At 42.8% G+C, this 21,118-nt stretch overlaps 1 protein-coding gene across 11 annotated transcripts in view; it reads right to left on the minus strand.

Moving 5' to 3' along the window:
- AREL1 (apoptosis resistant E3 ubiquitin protein ligase 1) overlaps positions 1-21,118 on the minus strand; it is a 97,644-nt gene that overhangs the window by 62,237 nt on the left and 14,289 nt on the right. For all 11 annotated transcript variants that reach the window (XR_006415291.1, XR_006415290.1, XR_006415292.1 and 8 more), the window contains 7 exons: positions 19,349-19,518; positions 19,079-19,259; positions 11,119-11,366; positions 10,512-10,589; positions 9,913-10,054; positions 8,544-8,665; positions 1,854-1,929 (listed from right to left, as the gene is read on the minus strand). Coding sequence is in view for 8 of the 11 variants with exons in the window: in XM_044435938.1 (XP_044291873.1) it covers positions 1,854-1,929; positions 8,544-8,665; positions 9,913-10,054; positions 10,512-10,589; positions 11,119-11,366; positions 19,079-19,259; positions 19,349-19,518 (1,017 nt within the window). In the remaining 3 variants the exon portion in view is untranslated. The remainder of the gene's footprint in view (positions 1-1,853; positions 1,930-8,543; positions 8,666-9,912; positions 10,055-10,511; positions 10,590-11,118; positions 11,367-19,078; positions 19,260-19,348; positions 19,519-21,118) is intronic.

Below are 21,118 nucleotides of genomic sequence, written 5' to 3' on the forward strand. Positions count from 1 at the left end.
AGATCCTACTCTCGCGTTGAAATCGCCAAGTAGAATCAGTCTGCCGGTACGCTTCACAGATGAGAGTAGGGCATCAAGATCTTCATAAAACTTGTCCTTTACTTCATCCGAATTCGTCATTGTGGGTGCGTAGGCGCTGATCAGTGTGGCTTGCTTTCCTCTCGGTAGTGGGAGATGCATTGTCATGAGTCGGTCATTCACACCCTTGGGAAGACTGGCAAGTATGGGGACAAGATGATTCTTAACCGCAAAGCCAACTCCAGATTCACGACATTCATCACTGCTATGTCCACACCAGAAGAATGTGTAACCGCCTCCTGTTTCTGTGAGCTGACCTTCGTTGGCTAGGCGAGTTTCACACAGGGCCGCTATATTGATGTAAAATCTTGCGAGCTCTCTGGCAACAGGGGCTGTTCTTCTTTCTGGTCGATCTGCTGAGGGGTTGTCTTGAAGTGTGCGTACATTCCACGTGCCAATAGTCAGTGGTGTTACCTTGCTTTTTCGTTTTGTTTGCAGTTTTGTTGTTCAACCACATAAGATGGGATCCCCTCCAGCCATGGTAAGCTGGCCAGGGTTCTGTGAAGCAACAATGTTTAGGGCACCTTTTCTAGCCCCTTCCTCTTGCTACGGAGGTGAGCAGTGTGGTCCTAAAGAGGGCTGCTCAGTCACTCAGGTAGACACCGAATCCAGCTGTTGCTTCGGTCAGCAAGAAGACGACCATTATACCTGAGCCACCTGTGTGCAGGTCCGCGGCTACAGCTCCCAGTGTATCCACACCTGCTGCTTCGTTGCTCGCCCATCGCCACAGGACTTTGAGGTTGAACTGAGGATGTCAAGACTTGCGCATGGATTGGATTAAAGTGAGGGAGAGGTGTGCATAGTCAGCCTCACTCTCTCTTCCCAGAATCCATCTTGCTCCAGTGGCAGGACGAGAGTCAAGACGGTTGGAGATGGGCTGGGCGCATAGTTGACCAGGGCGTCTTCATGTCTTGCCATGCTCTTAGCGTTCCACAACGCTCACAGAAACCACCTTCAAGACCGTTGATCCTATTCTAGTAGGTCTCATCCGCAAAATCCGCCAGAGTATGTCTTCACATGCTCGGGACAGACAAATCCCTATCTCACCGAAGGTCTTGACCCAACGGCTACCCTCTACCTGGTTTGGCCAGACTGTCGAAGCTGTTGCCCAGGGTGTGGCCGCTGCGCATGCTACAGCTACTGGGAGCCACAGGTAAGAACTGGGTGACAAGTGGGGACCAATGGTAGGTGAGCTGCCCTATGAGGACACGACATGCCCCTACACCAGAGGTGCTACCCCTCCCTGATCACCCCATACACCCCAGACAATATAACTAAAGGATGAATGTAGATTAACTCTATCAGGATAAGTATCTTAGCTTTGCTACATACTCACTATCATACCTGGGATTTGCCATTTAACCAGCATCCTAACATTTTTATCTGTAAAATAACTGTTATTCATATACAGTTGAGAGATATTATGGATGCCTTACAATGTTTTGGTCATTCAGTGTAGAGAGCATTTCTCTTTGGCTGCATAATAACTCTCTGTTGAGAGTTGAAAAGTGAGTAAACATGTTTTTTGAACCTGGTCACACTATCAGATCATGACTTGCTATCTACAGACAGCCCACAATTTGCAAGCCAATAACCATGAGTTCTTTTTATGGGTTCTTTCTGGTTAACAAATCATGGCTTGTTAGTATGGTTGGATACAGACAATATGACAAGCCATGTGTTAGCAACAACTTATACTCAACCTTTCAGCATGGGCTATTGTGTTGCCTAGACCTAGTCCTTCTCTGTACAAATGCAATGACAAATTAACTCACCTTCTTCATCTTGGAAAATCACTTCAAAATTTTTGCTCCAGTCAGAAAGGGAAAAATTCCGTGTTGCTTTCAAAGACTAGGAATACAAGAAAATCCAGTATGAAATGATGTCTGTAACCAAAAGGCTAACAGAACAGACAATAAAAATCTATGAAATAAACTGCTTTAGCCTTCCCTCATCTTCAGATACTGTTGCTGCCTAACAAATATTCAGGGTATCCCCTACTGATTGCCTCCAGAGCTTGTATTCTAGGGTTGGCTTAAAGAACCATATCACATTCTTCCTGCAAAGCCACTTTATACTTATATTTTTTGCTTATCAGTTTATTCCACAATTCCTCTTCTTTTTCCAATTCAAGAGAGCTGTGTGCCTTTGTATCTACATTCTAAGATGGTGGCACACACACATATAGAAACAACAGAAGCCCTCCTCCGGGAACCTTCTGTGAAAGACATTAGGAGACAGAGTACCCGAAGGAGGGCCTTCTCTGCGATGGCGCCCCGACTATGGAATGCGCTCCCCAGAGAGGTCCGCCTAAAATGAACCCAACAACCATTGTTTGTTGAGTTAACTCTGGTTAACTTAATCCTAACCAACCAAGAGTTTCTAGGTTCACATGCCATGAAACCAACATTAACTAAATCTGAAAATATAGCACTCATCTCCAGCAATCCCTGAGGTAAACAACCCTAGTTGCTATGTGATGTCCCACATCTAATTCTCTAGGTGCTTGTATGAATGCAGGCTAAGGAGGGAACATAGTAGTGTGGCCATCTGCCTTACTTTATTTCATTAATTGTACAGTCCAAGTCTGGTTTAAAGATCAAGAACTACAGGAGAGAGCAAGTGCTTGATGTTGCATATGAACACTTAGCTGCTGGACAGCAGACTGGGCAGGCACACATAGTACAGGAACAAGCGTCACGCCTATGCATTTCTTCCTCTTTGCTTAGCACTTCCAGCATTGTTTGCTTAACCAAGGTTTCCCATTAAAGCACATTTTCCCAGTGCGTAAACAAAGGGATCTGAGCTACTATGTACAGTAGGAGAGAGTGTGTGGTTCAGTGCTCATTCTCAGTTTAGTGAACTAGTTTATTAAAGTTGAAATGTTTACATCTGATTCAGACTCAAGAATAAAATTTAGACATATGTTTTTTTGAACCAAACTTTCATTTGTCTTAGGTTTTACAGATTTTCATTTTTCCTAGGTTTTTGTATATAGAGAAAATCATAACTTTCATGGCTCAGGGCTGAACATATATATAAAAATATTTTAGAACTTGGTTTACATTTGAACTTCTTGTTTTCATTTTGGTTATTCTTGTTTTTGTCTTGTTTTTTGACTAATCTGCTATAAACCATCCCAAGACTTTTAAGTATAGGACGGTATAAAAAAGTTTTAAACAAACAAACAAACAAACAAACAAACAAACTTCTCATTCTGGCCATTTTTACATAAGGGTGGCCATGGTGCATCAGAAGCGTCCATCTGGTCCTGCATCACACAGTAGCCAAGCAGCTGCCACAAAAATCCACAAGGTAGGTATATTGTGCCTGATACTAACACTTTCCCTGAATTCACTTTCTAGAGATGCTCTTCCACAAAGAAAAAACTACTTCTACACGCAGAGAGGCTTTTTCTGACTTAGTACGCAAACACTGAGCAAGAAAAGAGAACTGAGCAAGCGATAATTGTACAATCCCCTTTGTGCAAGGGAAAATTATGCAATCTCTTACGCAAGATCTTTTACATTATCACATTTTCAGTTTGTTTTCACATTGCCAGTGGCAATCCCTGGGTTGTTTGACTTCAGAACTGGAGGGATTAGTGAAGAATGTGAACCATACATTTATCATTTCCACTTTTAAATTGTTGTAATGTGTTGAACCTGGAATTGTTTGCTGACATGTGAATCTACAAACTCTGGGAATATTTTTATAGAGTAAAAACCAAGCTCACCTCTTCAAAAAAACACCACAGGCAATTATTAGGGTATATCTATATTATTTAACCCATGAACAACCCCAAGTTTCTGAATTCACATGCTACAAAACAACAAAAGAATAGGAAGTTCCTGAGTTAACTGAAAACAGAATAAGAACTGCATGGCTTGTTGCTTAACTAATCCCAAGCAATCCCTGAGTTAAACAAACCAAGAGCTTCTTGGCTTCCTAGCTGCTAGGGCTTATAAAGTTTTTCCTGGCTTGATGTCTTTGCAAGCCTGAGAATTAATTTCTACTTTTTCATTCAAATCTTAGGGTGCAAATAGACATGCAAACAGGCCCTACTGAACTGATGCGGACTTACTTTCAAGCAAGTACAATTTTATGCAAGTTATTAATGTGGAAAGGCCAGTTCAAGGAATCTGCCACTTGATTCCCCCCACCTCGCAGTCATGCAAGGGATGCATGAACATAGCCCAGTTTGGAAGAGTGGGGTGATAGCCCCCACCATCTTGCAAGCTGACAGCATGCTACTCCTACAATTCCAGCTTTAGTATGCAACCTTTAGTGTGCAGCGGGAGGAGAGTTATCCACACAGAGTGAAAGCACTGGTTTCATACAAGTATAGTTCCAAAAATATTTCTCATTACTTTATTGAATATTTAACAAAACAAATAAACTGTTTCCTAATTTATGCTCATGACACTTATTCTTAATTCATTGATCTCACAAGATTAAGCTTGGTTTGAACAGTATCTTAAAACTAACTAAAATGCCTAAGTGCAGAATCTTCATTCCAGATAGAGTCATAGCAGAAACAGAAAGCTGAGGATACATCTTGGCTCATCATTTAAAATGTTGCTCACTGGTAAGAACCTCTTCTCTGGTCAATTTCATGATAACCTTCTTTCTTTCCCCATGAAGTGTTTTACTTCCCACACAGGCAATTTAATTTTTTTAATCTTATCTGTCAGCAGCACCAGAGCAAGAATCAATTATGTTGTAAGAGTTTATGTAACAGGGAGTCTGGGATGTGATAGAGAATGCTTTTAGGAACTGCACACAATGTTTTCAGTGAGCCCTGGTAATAAATAATGCATCTAATCTGAGCTGCACCATGTGGTTACATTATTGTACCAAGTTAAAGATAAATCAGCCTTTCATTCAGATAACTAGTTACTCAAGATGACAGATGTTGTGTGGCCATTTGAAGCAAATTCTCACAGGACTAAATTACCCTCAAGATGAGCACACCAAGAAGTAGGTGCCCCTCATTTTCTTCAAGTACCAGTAGAAGTTCAATCTGGATACCTAGAGTTCCCTTATAGCAGCAATGGACAGATTTTGGAGTTGCAGGACTTTTTTATCAGAAACCCAAGATCCATCAACTGTAGGCAGGTGCAAAAGGCAAGGTGTTAGAGCGGGTGGTGGCGGGACAACTCCAAGCACTCTTGGATGAAACTGATTATCTGGACCCATTTCAGTCCGGCTTCAGACCTGGGTATGGTACTGAATCTGCCTTGGTCGCCCTGTATGACACCCTATGCAGGGAGAGAGACAGTGGGAGTGCATCCCTGTTGGTCCTCCTGGACCTCTCAGTGGCTTTCGATACCATCGACCATGGTATCCTTCTGAATAGGCTAGCGGGACTGGGAGTAGGAGGCACTGCTTTGCAGTGGTTCCGCTCCTATCTCAATGGCCGATTCCAGAAGGTGGTGCTGGGGGACTAAGGCTCTGCGTCATGGCAGCTATGTCATGGAGTTCCGCAGGGATCCATTTTGTCCCACCTGCTATTTAACATCTACATGAAACTGCTGGGAGAGGTCATTAGGAGGTGTGGGCTGCGGAATCATCAGTACGCTGATGATACCCAGCTCTACCTCTCTTTTTCAACCAATCCAGGTGAGGCAGTGGCTGTGCTGAACCGGTGCCTGGCCGAGGTAATGGGCTGGATGAGGGCCAATAAACTGAAACTCAATCCAGACAAGACAGAGGTCCTGTTGGGAGGCAGGTCTGGCTTCGGGGTGGAGGACTTTGACCTTGTCCTGAACGGGGTTGCACTCCCTTTTAAGGACAGGGTTTGCAGCTTGGGAGTGCTCCTCGACCCAGAGTTTTCGCTGGAAGCTCAAGTAACAGCGATGGCGAGGGACGCTTTCCTTCAGTTTCAGCTGAGCCATCAGCTGCGTCCCTACCTGGAAGACAATTGCCTGGCGACAGTGACACACACATTGGTTACTTCCTGATTAGACTTCAGTAACACGCTCTACGTGGGGCTGCCCTTGAAGACAGTCCGGATACTTCAGATGGTGCAAAATAGAGCTGCCAGGTTGCTGACGGGGACTGGGTGTTGTGCTCACATGACTCCAGTCCTCCGTCAGCTCCACTGGCTCCCCATTGAAGTCCGGGCCCAATTCAAGGTGCTGGTTATCACCTACAAAGCCCTTAACGGCTTGGGACCTGGTTACCTAAAGGAGTGCTTGCGTCCATATGTGCCCTCCCACCCCTTGAGATCGGCGGCAGAGGCCCTTCTCCAGGAGCCCTTTGTGAAAGATATTAGGAGGGTGAGTACCCAGAGGAGGGCTTTCTCTGCGGTGGCACCCAGCTTATGGAACGTGCTCCCCAGAGAGGTCCACCTGGCGCCATCATTATTTGCTTTTCGGCACCAGGCCAAGACCTTTTTATTTAAACGTTATTTTAATTGTTGATTTTATTTATTGATTTTAAATTTTTTGCCAGGATGTCTCCAGTATTTTATGTATTTCTATTGATTGTATTTATTTATGGATTGGAAGCCGCCCCGAGGCTTATGTGAATGGGGCAGCATGTAAGTTTTCCAAACAAACAAACAAACAAACAAACAGTCATACACTTAAAATTAAAGCATTGTGAGCACAGCCGTTTGCGTTGCCTATCAGAAGTGAACAAAACCTACTGCCTTCACACAAAAATCCTGGCTACATTGAGCCTTCTTAATTTCAGCAGTACAGATCAGGGTGAAGCAGTTGTTTCGTTCTTGCTATTATTAAACAATTGAATTTCAGAAATCCTCGCTGGGTTACTGACTATAAATTATTGAGAGATCTAACAGACATATTCAACCTATGTTCTGCATATACCTGCCTTATAGAATAGTAACTGCCTGCACATCACTGATCCTCCTTGCTAAATTAGAATCAATACTTCTAGGTAAGTATTTTAAAGGAAAATTTTTGAAGAAGAGACTCAAGTGTCTGAGCTCAACAGAAGAGTTCTTGCTGGTAATGGCAATAGAAACAGCAACAAGGGATATCTGAGAGCAAACAAGAGAATCCAAAGGAGTTAAAGGAAAAAACATATACATAACTGTAACTTCAAATATGAATGACTAAGGATATATTTTCCTAAAGACCTATTTATATTCTATTCATTAGTTGTATATATTCCAATTTCTATGCTATTTGGTCTGCCTGGCGCCAACCATAATACCTTTTCAATAGACCATAGGGCATTCAGTTAGTTTACTGGGACTTTGTAAGCTACTGAAACAGGCCTTAAGATTTATTTTGTTTAAGCTGTACTAATAATCTGTGTTTCAAATTTGGTTTTAAATTCTTGTATAGTAACTTATGATATTTAATGTAGTTCATATGTTATGCTGTATTTTTATGTGTTGCTATAAACTATCCAGAGAGCTTTGGCTATTGCACAGTACAGAAAATAAATAAATAAGATCTGGTACATAAGTATCAGGGATTATTGATCAATGTGGATCAATTTATATACTTATTTGTTTTGTCAGTTTTTCACAATCAATGTAAATCCTTGACTTTTAATTCTCAGCTCTTTAACTACTGCATAATTGTTCGCAGTATATTCTTTGATTCTTTAAATACAGATTTACCAAGCTGTAAGGTTCATTTATGCTAATGTACCCAATGCCTCTGCAATAAAGCATCTTATCTGAAAATACTGAAACCAAGCCAGTGTCTAGGCCCAGAACATCTGAGCTATTCTAGTATCGGCTTTATGAACAATCAGTAGTAATCCTCAAAATTCTGACATTTTATATATTTCACAAGTTTCCACGCCTTGTGCTTGTTTTTTCCTTATACAGATAGTGATCCCAACAACTGAAACAAATGGAAAATATCTGGAATTAGTTTTCCTTTATATTTATCCCATGATTTAAGTAATTGTTGTGGTATGCTTACTAGCTATTTTTTCTTGTTTTGGGATCAACAAAAGCACTTCAAGAAGAAAGTATTTAATTGTTCTAACTGAAATGATTGGTAGTCCTGGTATTGCATCATCCATAGTCTTAGCTAATTTAATTGTGGTTCTTTGCAATATGCCAATATAAATGTGCTCATTTATATTCAAAGTTATCTTTGTGCATATAGATATATTTTCGCCTAACTGCAAGAACAAACAAAAACCAAAATAAAGTCAGTATCACTATTTGTCTTGGTGACTTCCAATAGCATAATGACTTTCCTGCCTCATAAATCACATTTCCCCTAGGTTTTATCATATTGAAAAGAACTAGTGCTTGGCTTAATGCAGACATTTCAATGTCATAGGCTTCAGAAGAAAAAATATAATCAGGTATTGTACATGAATAAGAAATACTATTAACCCCTTCTTATTTAAGCCCATTCTGCAGCTCAAAGTGAAAGTATGTAGAATGGAAAGAGAATTATTTTACTTTGCATAATCTGAGACAGAAATTTATGATCTTCCAAGTTTTCTGAACTAGGCACACTCACTGATTCCAGAAGGTTGTGGCGGCTGACTTTCAGAGTAACTTTTGAGTGCGGTTTCTTCATGTGCACCTGACGTAGCTCCCTCTGGAAAAAGTTTACTTTGTCTTGAAAAGTCTCTGAGCCTCCTGAAACCAACAAACCTATAATTATCTCTGTATTATCAGCCCCTTTTTGTAGAAAGTAGCAGAGTCAGTCTTGACAGAATCCTCAAAATAGCTTCTTGCATAGTCTCAGATGCATGCTTATAGATAGCCCTATTATCTGCATGGATGAAACATAGGAGTTGTAGAAAAAAAGAAAGATTATTGCCATCCCCAAAGGTTTCCCAGTCTAAGTCTACAGGACTTGAGGATATGAAGATAAACCAGAATAGCTGAAGATATTTATTTAAACAAGTCTTCCTTGACCACCCTATGATGACTTATCAGTATATACCAATTTTAACATTTCAATTATGTATTTTAATTGTTGTTCCTTTCCCCATTTTATTTTTCACTGCTTTGATATTTTATTGGCATAAAGTGGTAAATAAATTGTTTACATCAAACAAAATGGAAGGTGCTCCCCAGAGAGGCTCGCCTGGCATCGACTTTATATTCCTTTTGGCACCAGGTGAAAACCTTTATATTTACCCACTATTGAAAGGATTAGGAATTTTAATTGGTTTCTAATACTCACAGTCACATTTTGTTTTTGTTGATATTAAATTTTTGTTGTTTATTTGTTATTTGCTGCTTTATTTATTGATTGTTATACTTCTTGTAAACCATCCTGGGATGATTTTCGTATAGGACGGGGTACAAATATTTTAAATAAATTATGTAAGCAGCACTGCATGGATAGCATGCTAATAAATATTCTACACATGAACATTTCCTTATCTCAATTATCTTCTTCCTTTTCCCATATCTGTATCTTTGCACACACATACTATTTCTTCTGTATGTTCATTCTCTTGCATATACAGCCCATGTGTGCAAATGCATTAATTGCACCCCCTACCCTGGTATCACAAAATGGAAAGGAATTTTTTAAAAGAGGCCAAGAAATAAGAATAACTTCCTCAAAACAAAACCATGCAAACATTTTCAAATAAATATCAGATACTAATGTACTCAAACTCTTTATCAGAAACAAGAAAATGTTCTACAATCAATTATAGTGCCCTTTAATCAAGCTAAATTACTCTCTATATAAGTATGAGCAAACATTGAACAAGAGGATGTATAGCACAGAGAAGGGATGCAATTCCTGATGGCAATGCTTGCAATTTACAACACAGAAAATATATTAGCAACCTTATATATTAGTTTATGCCATTTGGCAGACATTCAACAGAAAGCAACGAATCTTGTGTCCCAACTCATTTTACCTATATTTTTATGTAGAGAGCGAATGAAAGTAGCTGCCAAGATGTTTCTCTCCTTGCAACTGAGCTCCACAGGAGGCTGGATCCCATCATCCACCACCAGTGTCAGCAGCTTGTGTACAGGGTCAGGCCCATGGTAAGAAAACTAGCAGCAAAGAAATGCAGGAAAGGAGGGAAACCATCATTCACCAGAAAGGCACAGCACATGAAGCAGACATAGCAAGATCACTCTGAGTGATCATGTTCCCTCGCCCCTCCACCTATTCAGAACCAGTGAAGCAGGAAAGGTGCTGTCAAATGGCCAACTAAGATGACACTTTTATAAATCCCCGTTCCACCGAGTAAGCCTCAGTACATGTTTCATTATGTTAGGGAGAAGAAATTGTAAGAAGAAAGAGGCTAAATGGCCAGAAGCAGATACAATGTAGGGGAAGCAAACAGCAGGCCCCAAGCATGATCTAAAATGCTGGCTGTTGTATTTCAGACTTTTGCATGTTAGACTGATAAAACAAGTGAACCATTCTCCCTAAGCTCTCCCCAACTATGAACACAAAAAAACACAAGCAAATCCCACCACTCAGCTGAAAGTTTCATTAACTCACCTTGGTGCCTGGACATACTCTGAAGGTAAAGAGGCGCCAAGGAATAATCTTCAAGTAGAACTCCTTTACTGAGAATTGCTTTGAATTCAAAGAAAACAGATACCATAAAGAGTCACATTTTCTTGAATACACTATTCTGAAAGAACTTGAACAAGAGGTAAGTCCCTTCTCTTGAATCAAACAAAATAATCTCAACTATACAATTTATTGCTTTTATTGAACTCATGCTGTTTCTATACAATTTTATACTGCATTTATATAAATTGTGAAATCTTGAGATTTTGGGATGTTAAGCAATATTAAAATAGTATAAATAAAAAAGCAATAAATAAAATTTAGTCACTATTTGGATTTCTAGTTAAGACAGTGGATAAACCAAGGAAGGCCTGGGCAGTTTGATCTCCAGTGTCTTCTTGCAGAAGTACATCAGTTGTTTCACAGTGTAATTTTCTATCTTTTCATCAGTGATAATGGCCAAACATTAAGACTGAACTGATTCTTGAAGCTTACTTGGTAACAGCAGACATACATAACAGCACTAATGGAAATAACATGAAAATATTTTAGATACTATTTGAAGGTCGAGAAATCAACAAGTTGTTCTTACCTTGGGTGAAACGTAGCAATATACTTTTTTTGGTTTCTTTACTTTCTCAGGGGTCTGGCTGTCCGAAGGAGAGTCTTCATCCTCATCTTCAGTAGCAGTAGAAGGTCGGCGCTGAGAGGAACCCAAATGCAGGGGTGGAAGATGCCACTGGGTATTGGCATAGCTACTAGCATTGTAAAGGTAGGCCTCAAAGTAGCTACCAACCCCTGAGGTAGAAACATTTCGCTCGACAATATTCTTTTCATTGTCTAGAAGATACAAGACAGACAGATGCAAACCTTAACATGGCCAAAACTCACAGGGTTTCATGTATTAGGTTCTGAAAAGGCTACAACAGCTGAAATTCTTTTAAAAAATCTTGCAAAAGGAGATATTTTGGCTGGATATACTAAAAGACAGATAAAAAGTCTCAACAGACATTCATGTGCACAGGAACTGATGTTTAATTTTTGTTATTTAATAAGAAGGCAAGAGAAATGGCACTCCATTTAGGATTTGTTTACCTCAGATTTGTGTTTTCAAACCTATTTCCCCAGGATTACCAACCCTCCTGTACAACCCTGTCCCCACATACACTTAATTTACATAGTGTTTTCAGAAATCATTGTAAAACAATTTAAGAGACTGCAGCTTTTAGAAGTTTCTGGATGGTACAGACCCTGCACTCATAATATGGACCTGAAAAAGAACTTCCCTGGAAGCAACACACAGCCATGAGTAAAGCAGGTTGCTTACCTGTAACTGATGTTCTTCGAGTGGCCATCTGTGCAGTCACACATATGGGTTCTGCGCCTGCGCAGTGCCTCTGGCCGGAAGATTAACAGCTAACGGTTTTTTGGCGGGGACTCTGCTCCCCCTCCCCCCTAGCAGTATATAAGGAGCAGAGTGACCGCCATTTTCAGTCTTTGAAAGACCGACGTTCGGTTCCCTATAACATTGCACATTAGTACAAGAAGGGTAAAAATAGCGGTACGAGCTATAGGAGAGATTATAATATTTAAGTAAAAATAATCGAACCACCCATGACACCAAGAGGGGTCAGAGGGTGGGTTGTGTGACTGCACAGATGGCCACTCGAAGAACATCAGTTACAGGTAAGCAACCTGCTTTTCTTCGTCGTGGCCTCTGTGCATCACACATATGGGTAGAATAACAAGCTTACCCCAACCGGAGGAGAGAGGTGTCATTATCGAAGGACAGACGAAAGTACAGCTCTGCCAAAAGAGCAATCCTGTCTGGCACGGACATCTAGCCGATAGTGTTTGGCAAAGGTGCACAGGGTAGCCCAAATGGCCGCCTTGCACACGTCCTCTATCGGAACTCCCGATGCAAAGGCTGAAGAGGCAGCGACAGCTCTTGTGGAGTGGCCTGTTGGAGTAGACGGTAAATCCAACTTGGCGAGCTGATAAGCTAGGACAATTGTATTAACTATCCATTTCGAAAGGTGCTGAGAGGTAACTGGAGAACCCCTGTCGTGCTCCGAATACTTCACAAAGAGTCTATTTGAATGGCGAAAGGATTCAGTCCTGGATCTATAAAAGGCTAAGCAGCGGCGGACGTCCAGCATATGTAAAGATCTTTCTATTGGATTCGATGGGACCGGAAAAAACGCCAGTAACACAATTTCCTGTTGCATATGGAAAGAGGTAGCAACCTTCAGCAGGAAAGACGGATCCATGCGAAGAACCACCTTTTCCTTGTGAAAATTTAGAAAAGGGGGATCCACTCGAAGAGCGCATAGTTCAGAGGATCTACGTGCTGAAGTCACTGCCACGAGGAAGGCTGTCTTCCAAGAAACAAGGCGTAAACCAATTGTCGCCATGGGCTCGAACGGTGATCGAGTTAATGCATGTAGAACCACCGAGAGACTCCATGTAGGCATTAGGGATTTTACAGTGGGATTCAGATTATTTAAGCCTCTCAAAAATCTTTTTATTAGAGGTTGAGTAAAAAGGGAGAAACCATGTATAGCTCCTCTGTAGTGGGAGAGCACTGCTATATAAACCTTTATAGATGAAGGTTTAAGTCCAGACTGATGCAGTTCAAAAAGGAACTGAAGTATCTGTGAGACGGAGGCTGAGGAGGCTGGAAAAGAGTGTACATTGGCGAAGTTAGAAAATCTTTTCCATTTTGCTGCGTACGACTTCCTGGTAGATGGTCGTAGAGCAGAATCAAGAATATACTGCAGATCCGGGTGCAGGCTCTGCTGGGCATGCGTAGTCGGAATAGTAGGCGGTGCCGATACCAATGCATCGCCCCGGGTCACCGTATCTGCCATGCGGTCAGTTTCAGGGATTGCAAGTCTGGGTGACGAACTGTGCCTTCCTTCTGGGTGATTAGATACGGGAGAAGAGGGAGTTGAAGAAAATCCTCCCTGGAAACTTGAAGGAGAGTTGGGAACCATGGCTGTCGTGGCCACCATGGAGTGATCAGTATTCCTGTAGCTCCTTCATGAATAATCTTTGCAAGCACTCTCATGATAAGTGGGATCGGGGGAAAAGCGTAAAAAATCACTCCTGTCCATGGAATCATGAAAGCGTCGCCCAGGGAGTCCTGACCCACTCCCATTCTGGAGCAATAGGTCCTGCACACTCTGTTCCCTTGAGTGGCAAACAGGTTGATGTCTGGTCGACCCCATCGGTGAAATAACCTGTTTCGAACCCGACGGTCTAACTCCCATTCGTGGGAGCGTGACATGTGTCTGCTCAGAAGATCGGCTTGCATGTTGTCGGTGCCCGCAAGGTGAACTGCTAGAATAGTGATACCTCTCGGTATACACCAGTCCCAAATCTGCATGGCGAGACGTGCTAGCTTCCGGGATCGGGTTCCTCCTTGTTTGTTTAAATAAAAGACCGTCGCCACATTGTCGGAGGTCACCTGAACAATCTGATGGAGGAGCAGATCCTCGAAAGCTTGCAGTGCTTTGAAAACGGCAAGGAGTTCCAGAAAGTTGATATGATTCCTGCTGTCCCGATGGCTCCATCTCCCTTGGGTACTTAGATTGGAGCAGGTGGCCCCCCATCCCAGCAGTGACGCATCGGTACCTAGGGTTACTGTGGGGTACCGAGGTTGAAATGGAACGCCGACGGTTAAATTGGCTGAGTCCGTCCACCATAGCAGGGAGTGGAGAACTGAAGCCGATAGTCGGATTCGTTTGGTAGGAGGGTCTATTTGTGGTCGAAACAGTTTGTTGAAGAACAGTTGAAGGGGACGTAGCCGTAGTTTGGCATGAGGGACCACAGCGATGGCAGAAGACATGTGCCCCAAAAGGCTTTGAATAGATCGGGCGGAAACTGTTATTGCTTGCCGAATTCGGGCAATGTGATGAACGATCGCATATCGTCTGTCTCGAGGAAGGAAGGCTCTTGCCGACCTCGAATCCAGTCGAGCTCCGATAAAATCGATCACCTGCGTAGGGACAAGGGAAGATTTCCGTCGGTTAATGCAAAGTCCAAGGTCGTGCAACAGAGCGCATGTAAGTTCAATAGCAGACGCCAGTGCAGCTTCCGTATCGGCAACAAGCAACCAATCGTCAAGGTACGGGTAAATTCGAATCCCGCACAGCCAGAGGTGTGCACACACAGGGGCCATACACTTCGTGAAAACCCTTGGTGCCGTGGCCAATCCAAATGGTAGAACATTGAATTCATAAACTTTCTGGTCTACCGCAAAGCGTAGGAAACGCCTATAACTTGGGTGTATTGAAATATGGAAATAAGCGTCCTTTAGATCTAATGAAGCGAACCAATCCCCTCTCCCCAGCAGCGGAAGAATACTTTGAAGCGTGGTCCGAAACTTCTTTGGTGTAATGAATTTATTAAGAGCTCTCAAGTCCAGTATTGGTCTAAGACCTCCATCACGTTTCGGAACCGTAAAGTATCTGGAATAGAATCCATGGAGTCCTTCCGATAACGAGAGGCGACGAATAGCTCCCTTAACGAGAAGTTGTTGAATCTCGTGTAACAGCACCAAAGAAGGCGTAGTATATCGAATAGGACTCGGAGATGGCACAACATCGAATTTGATTCCATATCCGTGCTGGATGATAGATAATACCCATCCATCAGATGTGATTGACTCCCAAATGGAGAGTCGACTCTTCAGTCGATCCCCAAATGAGAGGGGGAAGGGTAAAGATGGGAGGAGAGGAACGGTTCGCTCATAACGCCAACGCTGTCGCCTGTCCGTATCAAATCTACGGCGGCCCTGTTGGAAGCGTTGGGGTGGTTGCTGCCTGAGGAGCTGGTGACGTTGTTGCTGTTGTTGTTGCCGAAGCGGAAATTGCGAACGGTATTGCGGGCGTGACCATGACCACTCACATCTAGGTAAAGATTTTAGCTCCATACAACGAGCGGTCATGCGGGACTCGTGACTCTTCTTCAGTTTACTGTCCATTCTTGCGTGGAAGAGACCGGATCCGTCGAACGGCATTTCTTCAATTCTCTGCTTCATTTCTTCAGGGAAGTTGCAATTACGCAACCAGGCGTGTCTGCGGAGGGAAATGGCCCCTACCAGCAACCTCGAATCCGAGTCTACGTGGTGCCTTGCAGTGGAAAGCTGTTGCACAGCGACTTGCATCGCTTCTTTAACAAAGCTTTTTGCAAGTTCACCTTGGTTTCCTGGCATCGTATCTATGATGGCATCTAGGCGTTGCATCAAAAAATATTGGTAACGCGCCAGGGTGGCCTCATAATTAGAGATCCTTAACCCTAGGCCCGATGCTGCGTAGACTCGACGGGCAAGGGAATCAACCTTTCTGCCCTCCTTATCTCTAGGCGAGGTATATCCACGGGCCTCCCGACCCTGCGATGATTCCACCACAACCGAATTTGGTTTTGGGTGGCGGAGGAGAAACGGGATGTCTTCCTCTCGCACCCGATACATGGACTCATATTTCCGTGAAGTCGGTTGCGGCTGAGCTGGGAGGTCCCATGGTTGGGTCATTGCCTGTCTTACAGTTGTAATAAGCGGCAAGGCAATGGATGTGGATCGCTCGCCTCTAACAACATCATGAAAGCGGGCCGTGCTCGGTCCCGGCTGCTGGTGGGTTTGTATATCAAGCGATCTCACTAATCTGGCCATGAGATCGTTGAATGACATATAGGGTTCATCAGGTGATCCCGGTCCCTGTGACGTAACTGCCGCATCCGGTGAGGTTGAATCAGCCTCAGAATCTTCAGATTCCATCCAGTAAGTGGGGGACACATTGGAGGAAGATTCAGCCGATGACCCCGATCTGCCACGTTCTCTAGATGGGGCATTCGGGGCATCTCTGGGAGTCGAATGGAAACGCTCCCGGTGGGCTGGTGGCGAGGATCATTCCCTGGTCGGGAAACAGCCTGCAGAGTCGTACTCTGCTCGTCTCGGAGCGGAGGAGTATCTGGATTGATACCAATCGTCAGATTTTGCATCCGAGGAACGGCTCCTACGGCTTTTTGGAGGGAAGATGGCAATATCAGTATCCATCTGTACCAACGGCATTGGGGTTGGTGATCGAGCTCTAGGTGGAGAGTCTCTTATTTCCCCATCAGAGATGGAGCCCCTCCTCAATTCCATGACGGGTTCGACAGCCAGCCGGCGTGGTGAAGCTGGTGGGGTGACCCTCATAACTTCCTGGGTGTTCGGTACCAAGGGAGTCGGTTCTGAGACCGGTATCGGGATCAAAGACGAGACTGAGTCTGAATGGCGTTGTTTTGCCTGCTCAGGGTTCCTCGGCTTTTTAGCCGGTTTGCTCGTCTTGTCCTTCTTGGCCCTCTTAAGCACAGGGTGTTTATCTGAATCACCGTGCTTTCTTTTCTCCTTTTGTTTCCTCGGCAGGGAAACAGGCTGGTCGGCCATAGCAAGTGCGCCTTCCTGAGAGGAGCGTGAAGGCGGAGCAATGGAGGAGGCCGGGCATTGCGGCAACTCAGCCGAAGTTGGACGGCCTTCGGGTGGGGCCACAACAGTGGACTTAGCCACCAGGCGGTCAGATTGGAGAAGGGCCTGATCCCATAGGAGTTTTCGAAGGCGGTTCTATTTTTCCTCGCCTGTTTTGAGAAGGCCAAACAATGGCCACACTTATCGGTTCTGTGCCCCTCCGCTAAACAAAGGAGGCACAGATCATGCGGATCTGCTGCGGGCATTTTCGAGCCGCATTTTCCGCATTTGCGGAACGCCGCCCTTTGCGCCATCGTAGAAATTTGAAGAGAGGAAGATAGTAAAGCGGGAAAGTAATTTTTTTTTTTTTTTAGGAACGATAAGAAGAAGAAAAAATAGTGCACGTTAAGAAATATAAGTGAAGTAGTAACAACAAGAGCAAGGAATACAAATTGTAAGAGAAAGGGCAAGATTTTCGAACAAGGAACGAGGTAAGTGATAAATCTTAGCGAGAGCGAAGCGGCACGAGGCACAGCGAACGGCGGTCGCAAAGACTGAAAATGGCGGTCACTCTGCTCCTTATATACTGCTAGGGGGGAGGGGGAGCAGAGTCCCCGCCAAAAAACCGTTAGCTGTTAATCTTCCGGCCAGAGGCACTGCGCAGGCGCAGAACCCATATGTGTGATGCACAGAGGCCATGACGAAGAAATAGGCGTTCTTCACAATGTTGATGCAAGCTCAGCAGACTGTAAGAGTAGAAGCATAAGTCTTCCCTCCAGTTTCTATTTCATTCTGCTTTAACTGTTTCAGGCCCTCTGAAAATAATGGATGTAACAAAAGTACATCACCTCTAAGACTAGTTGAGTTCTCTCGCCAGGACAGGGCTGGGGATCTGAGATCAGCACTCCCAGGGACTACCCACTGTTCCCCTCCCTTCTCTGCCTCAAAGCGATAAGGGCTGTAAATATTTCCATATGGTGCAGGAGGAGGGTTCTGAGGTCAGATCTCACCCTCTAAGTTTGAACCTCTCTGTCTTCAGAGGAAAAGATCCAATGTATCCTATGGCCCCTGGTAAGTGTTCCTAGGGACCATAGCATTGCACCACTTATCTGGTTAATTTCCCTTCAAAATTATAAAATTTCATTTTTCTTTGGGGGTAAAGTTGCCTTGCTTGAATTGCAGAGCCTTGTTTAAGCCTCTGCCCTTTTATGTTGTAGGAATATGACAAAAGTAAGGAAATTATTACCATGACATATCTTCTTGTTGTTCTATCATCTAATAGGGCAAAGGTTACAACATAATTAAAAAAATTTGTGAGAGATCACACTTAAATTCTTATACTGATTTCAGTAAGCCAAATATTCAGCTATGCATTTCTTAATGAATTTAATGTATTTTGGTACTAAAGCCATTTGTTTGTTCAGTTGCAACAAATGGGTGCAACTGAAATCCAACATTTTTCATAATTAAAGAAAAAAGGCAGGATGCACTTGAAGCACATTAGAAGGGAAAACTATTTGAGCTTTTCACTACTCACTACTAGCCCATTCCAAATTTCCACATCCTGAAACTGTTTCTTAACCGTCAGGATTGGATCACTGAGTACATAGTGAGTAGTTTTTCAGGACTGTATCTGTGGAGTATTCATGTAAATCATGGATTTCATACTATTTCACCTATTTTTTTTCCTACCAAACAAATGTAAAAAAACAGAATGAATAGCTGACAGTAATATTTTAGCAGGTATCCTCTACCTACCATTCTTTACCAGTAGCAAACTAATAAAATCAACAAGGAGAAAGAGACAGACTTTTTCAGTGAAGTTATAGGGAAGACAACATTTCTAGAGTGTTCTGTAATGGCTTGAATGTAAGATTTGTATGTGGAATGACCAGATTCAAACCACATGCTGGAGTTCACAGCTGCTTCAGTGAACATGAATAAGCCTTTCTCTCTCAGCCTACCTTGCCTTCATGTTACAATGACAGCTTAAGCTTCTGCAAGGACAGGTTAGATGTGAATACAACAAACTTTAAATATCTGTCAAGAGGATTATGTGGAGGAGTTAAAATGCAAATGAAGATAGTGCATTTTTTAGGCTTACCACTTAGAACAATGATATCAAATTCTCCATTGCTAATAGGCTGGTTTTGGTAGGAGATGCAGGCACGGAAACACCCCCTACGTAGTAGGGTGAGTCTCAGGAGAATCTGACATGTCTCTTGATTGGACACCACGGACTTTTCAAACAAGACATCAGAAGGTTCTTCTTCTTGGGGACCAAGCTAGACAAAATGAACATATGTTAGATAGTATTACCAAGCTCTAATCTTATAGAAGATAAAGCAAAGGGGAGCGGACAGCCATCACTTACCTCATGGATTGTGAGGCTGTAATTGTGCTCATCTATCGGTGATATTGAGTTACTGGTAGGATTATCATATTCATCTCGGGGAACTATCTGCAAAGTGTGTGGCTGTCCACATGTCAGCACCAGAGTGGAGAAATGGCAAACAATTTTGGTTTTGGAGGGAACCACCATCCCTGAAATAAGAAAGAAAAGACAGTTTGGAAACACATGTAATATAGACTGAGGAGTACAAGATGACTTGAAATTAGAATAAACGTTAAACTTAACAATTAAATATTGATAAAGAAGCAGAAATTGAAGTTGACTGATAAAGAAATGCACAGAGTGAACAGCTGATACTTTCCTGACTGCAGTGACAACCATGGAGCTGTCACAAGATGCCATTGATCCAACATTATGGCAATAACATTCTGATTTGATATTTTCAGTGGAGTAGGAGATGGTGATTTGGATGTGGCAAATTGCTTCTCCATACCAATGGCCTGATAAAGATTACTTCTGGGTGAAGTTTCAATATACATTCATGAGAGGCTAATTAGAATGGCTTGTCTGCAGAGACTGGTGGATTTTGACAGTTTTTAGACATTCTCAGATAATTACCTGCAGAAGCCTTAACTTGGGTAGTTCACACAATTGTTCCTGCACCCTCTGACCTGCTGGATAGGGTTCATTCAGAGCCTTAGTGTATAGTTAGTTGCAAACAATATAGCTGATAGGACAAGCTAATAGACAGTGGACAATGCAAAATGAATCTAATCAAACATGTGGTAGAGCCCATTTAGCCCATATAGCATATGGTAGTGATGGTTGCAAGGAAGCAATACTTCATCATATTGTCTTCTCAGTGCTATCCAGTGGAACTTCTCTAAATGGCTTCAGGCTTTTTCCAATTTGGCCTCAAGAGACACATTAAAAAAACTTCAGTATCCCAATGTGACTTCCTTGCCAAGCATTTTTTAAGGATAAAATTGCTTCTGTTTGTTATCATTTGGACCTAGCTTTATTTCCAGAGTAATAGCTAATCAGATTTCAATGGATCAGTTTTAGCTGTTGTAACCTGAGGATGCAGACAAGACGTTTGGAGAAGGGCCTCTTTGCTGACCCTTTATTAATCTACCCTTATAATACCTATCAGGAGATTGAGAACCTGGGTCCAAATGTGATTAATGCAATTTATAGATTGATTTATTAGATATATCCCAACTTTTTGAGGACTAAAGCAGCTTATATTGCTCTCCTCCTGTTCTCTTATCCCCACAACAACAACAACCCTGTGAGGTAGGTAGGTCTTTGGCCCAAGGTCACAAAGTTGGCTCCATGGCTGAGCAGGGACTAGAATCCAGATCACCTGAGTCCCAGTCCCACACTCTTAAGCAATACACCACACTACAGTAATGTCCTACTGCAAGAGGAAGTGGTTGTGAGGCCACTCCTACAACATGCCCTTCTAGACTCAAAGGAATGCATCAACTTTGGCATATTGCAACCATTCATTTAGGGCAAAGTGTTCAAATGGGTGGTTCTATACAATTCTTAACATTACTGGATAGCACCAACTTTCTAGATTAATTTTTGCCAGAGGAATGGAAGGAGTGACTCCTACATGGGATTCCTTTGAAACAGCTTTCTGAGATTTATTTATTTTATTTATTTAAAACATTTCTATGTCGCCCCCATTGCAACAAAGCCTTGGAGCGGCTCACAAAGGATACATAAATACATAAATAATAACAATATAACAATAAAAAAATTGTTTAAAAACCCCCGGTGCAT

The sequence above is a fragment of the Varanus komodoensis genome, unplaced genomic scaffold, assembly GCF_004798865.1.
Source record: "Varanus komodoensis strain SLA01 unplaced genomic scaffold, ASM479886v1 scaffold3, whole genome shotgun sequence".
Taxonomy (NCBI): domain Eukaryota; kingdom Metazoa; phylum Chordata; class Lepidosauria; order Squamata; family Varanidae; genus Varanus; species Varanus komodoensis.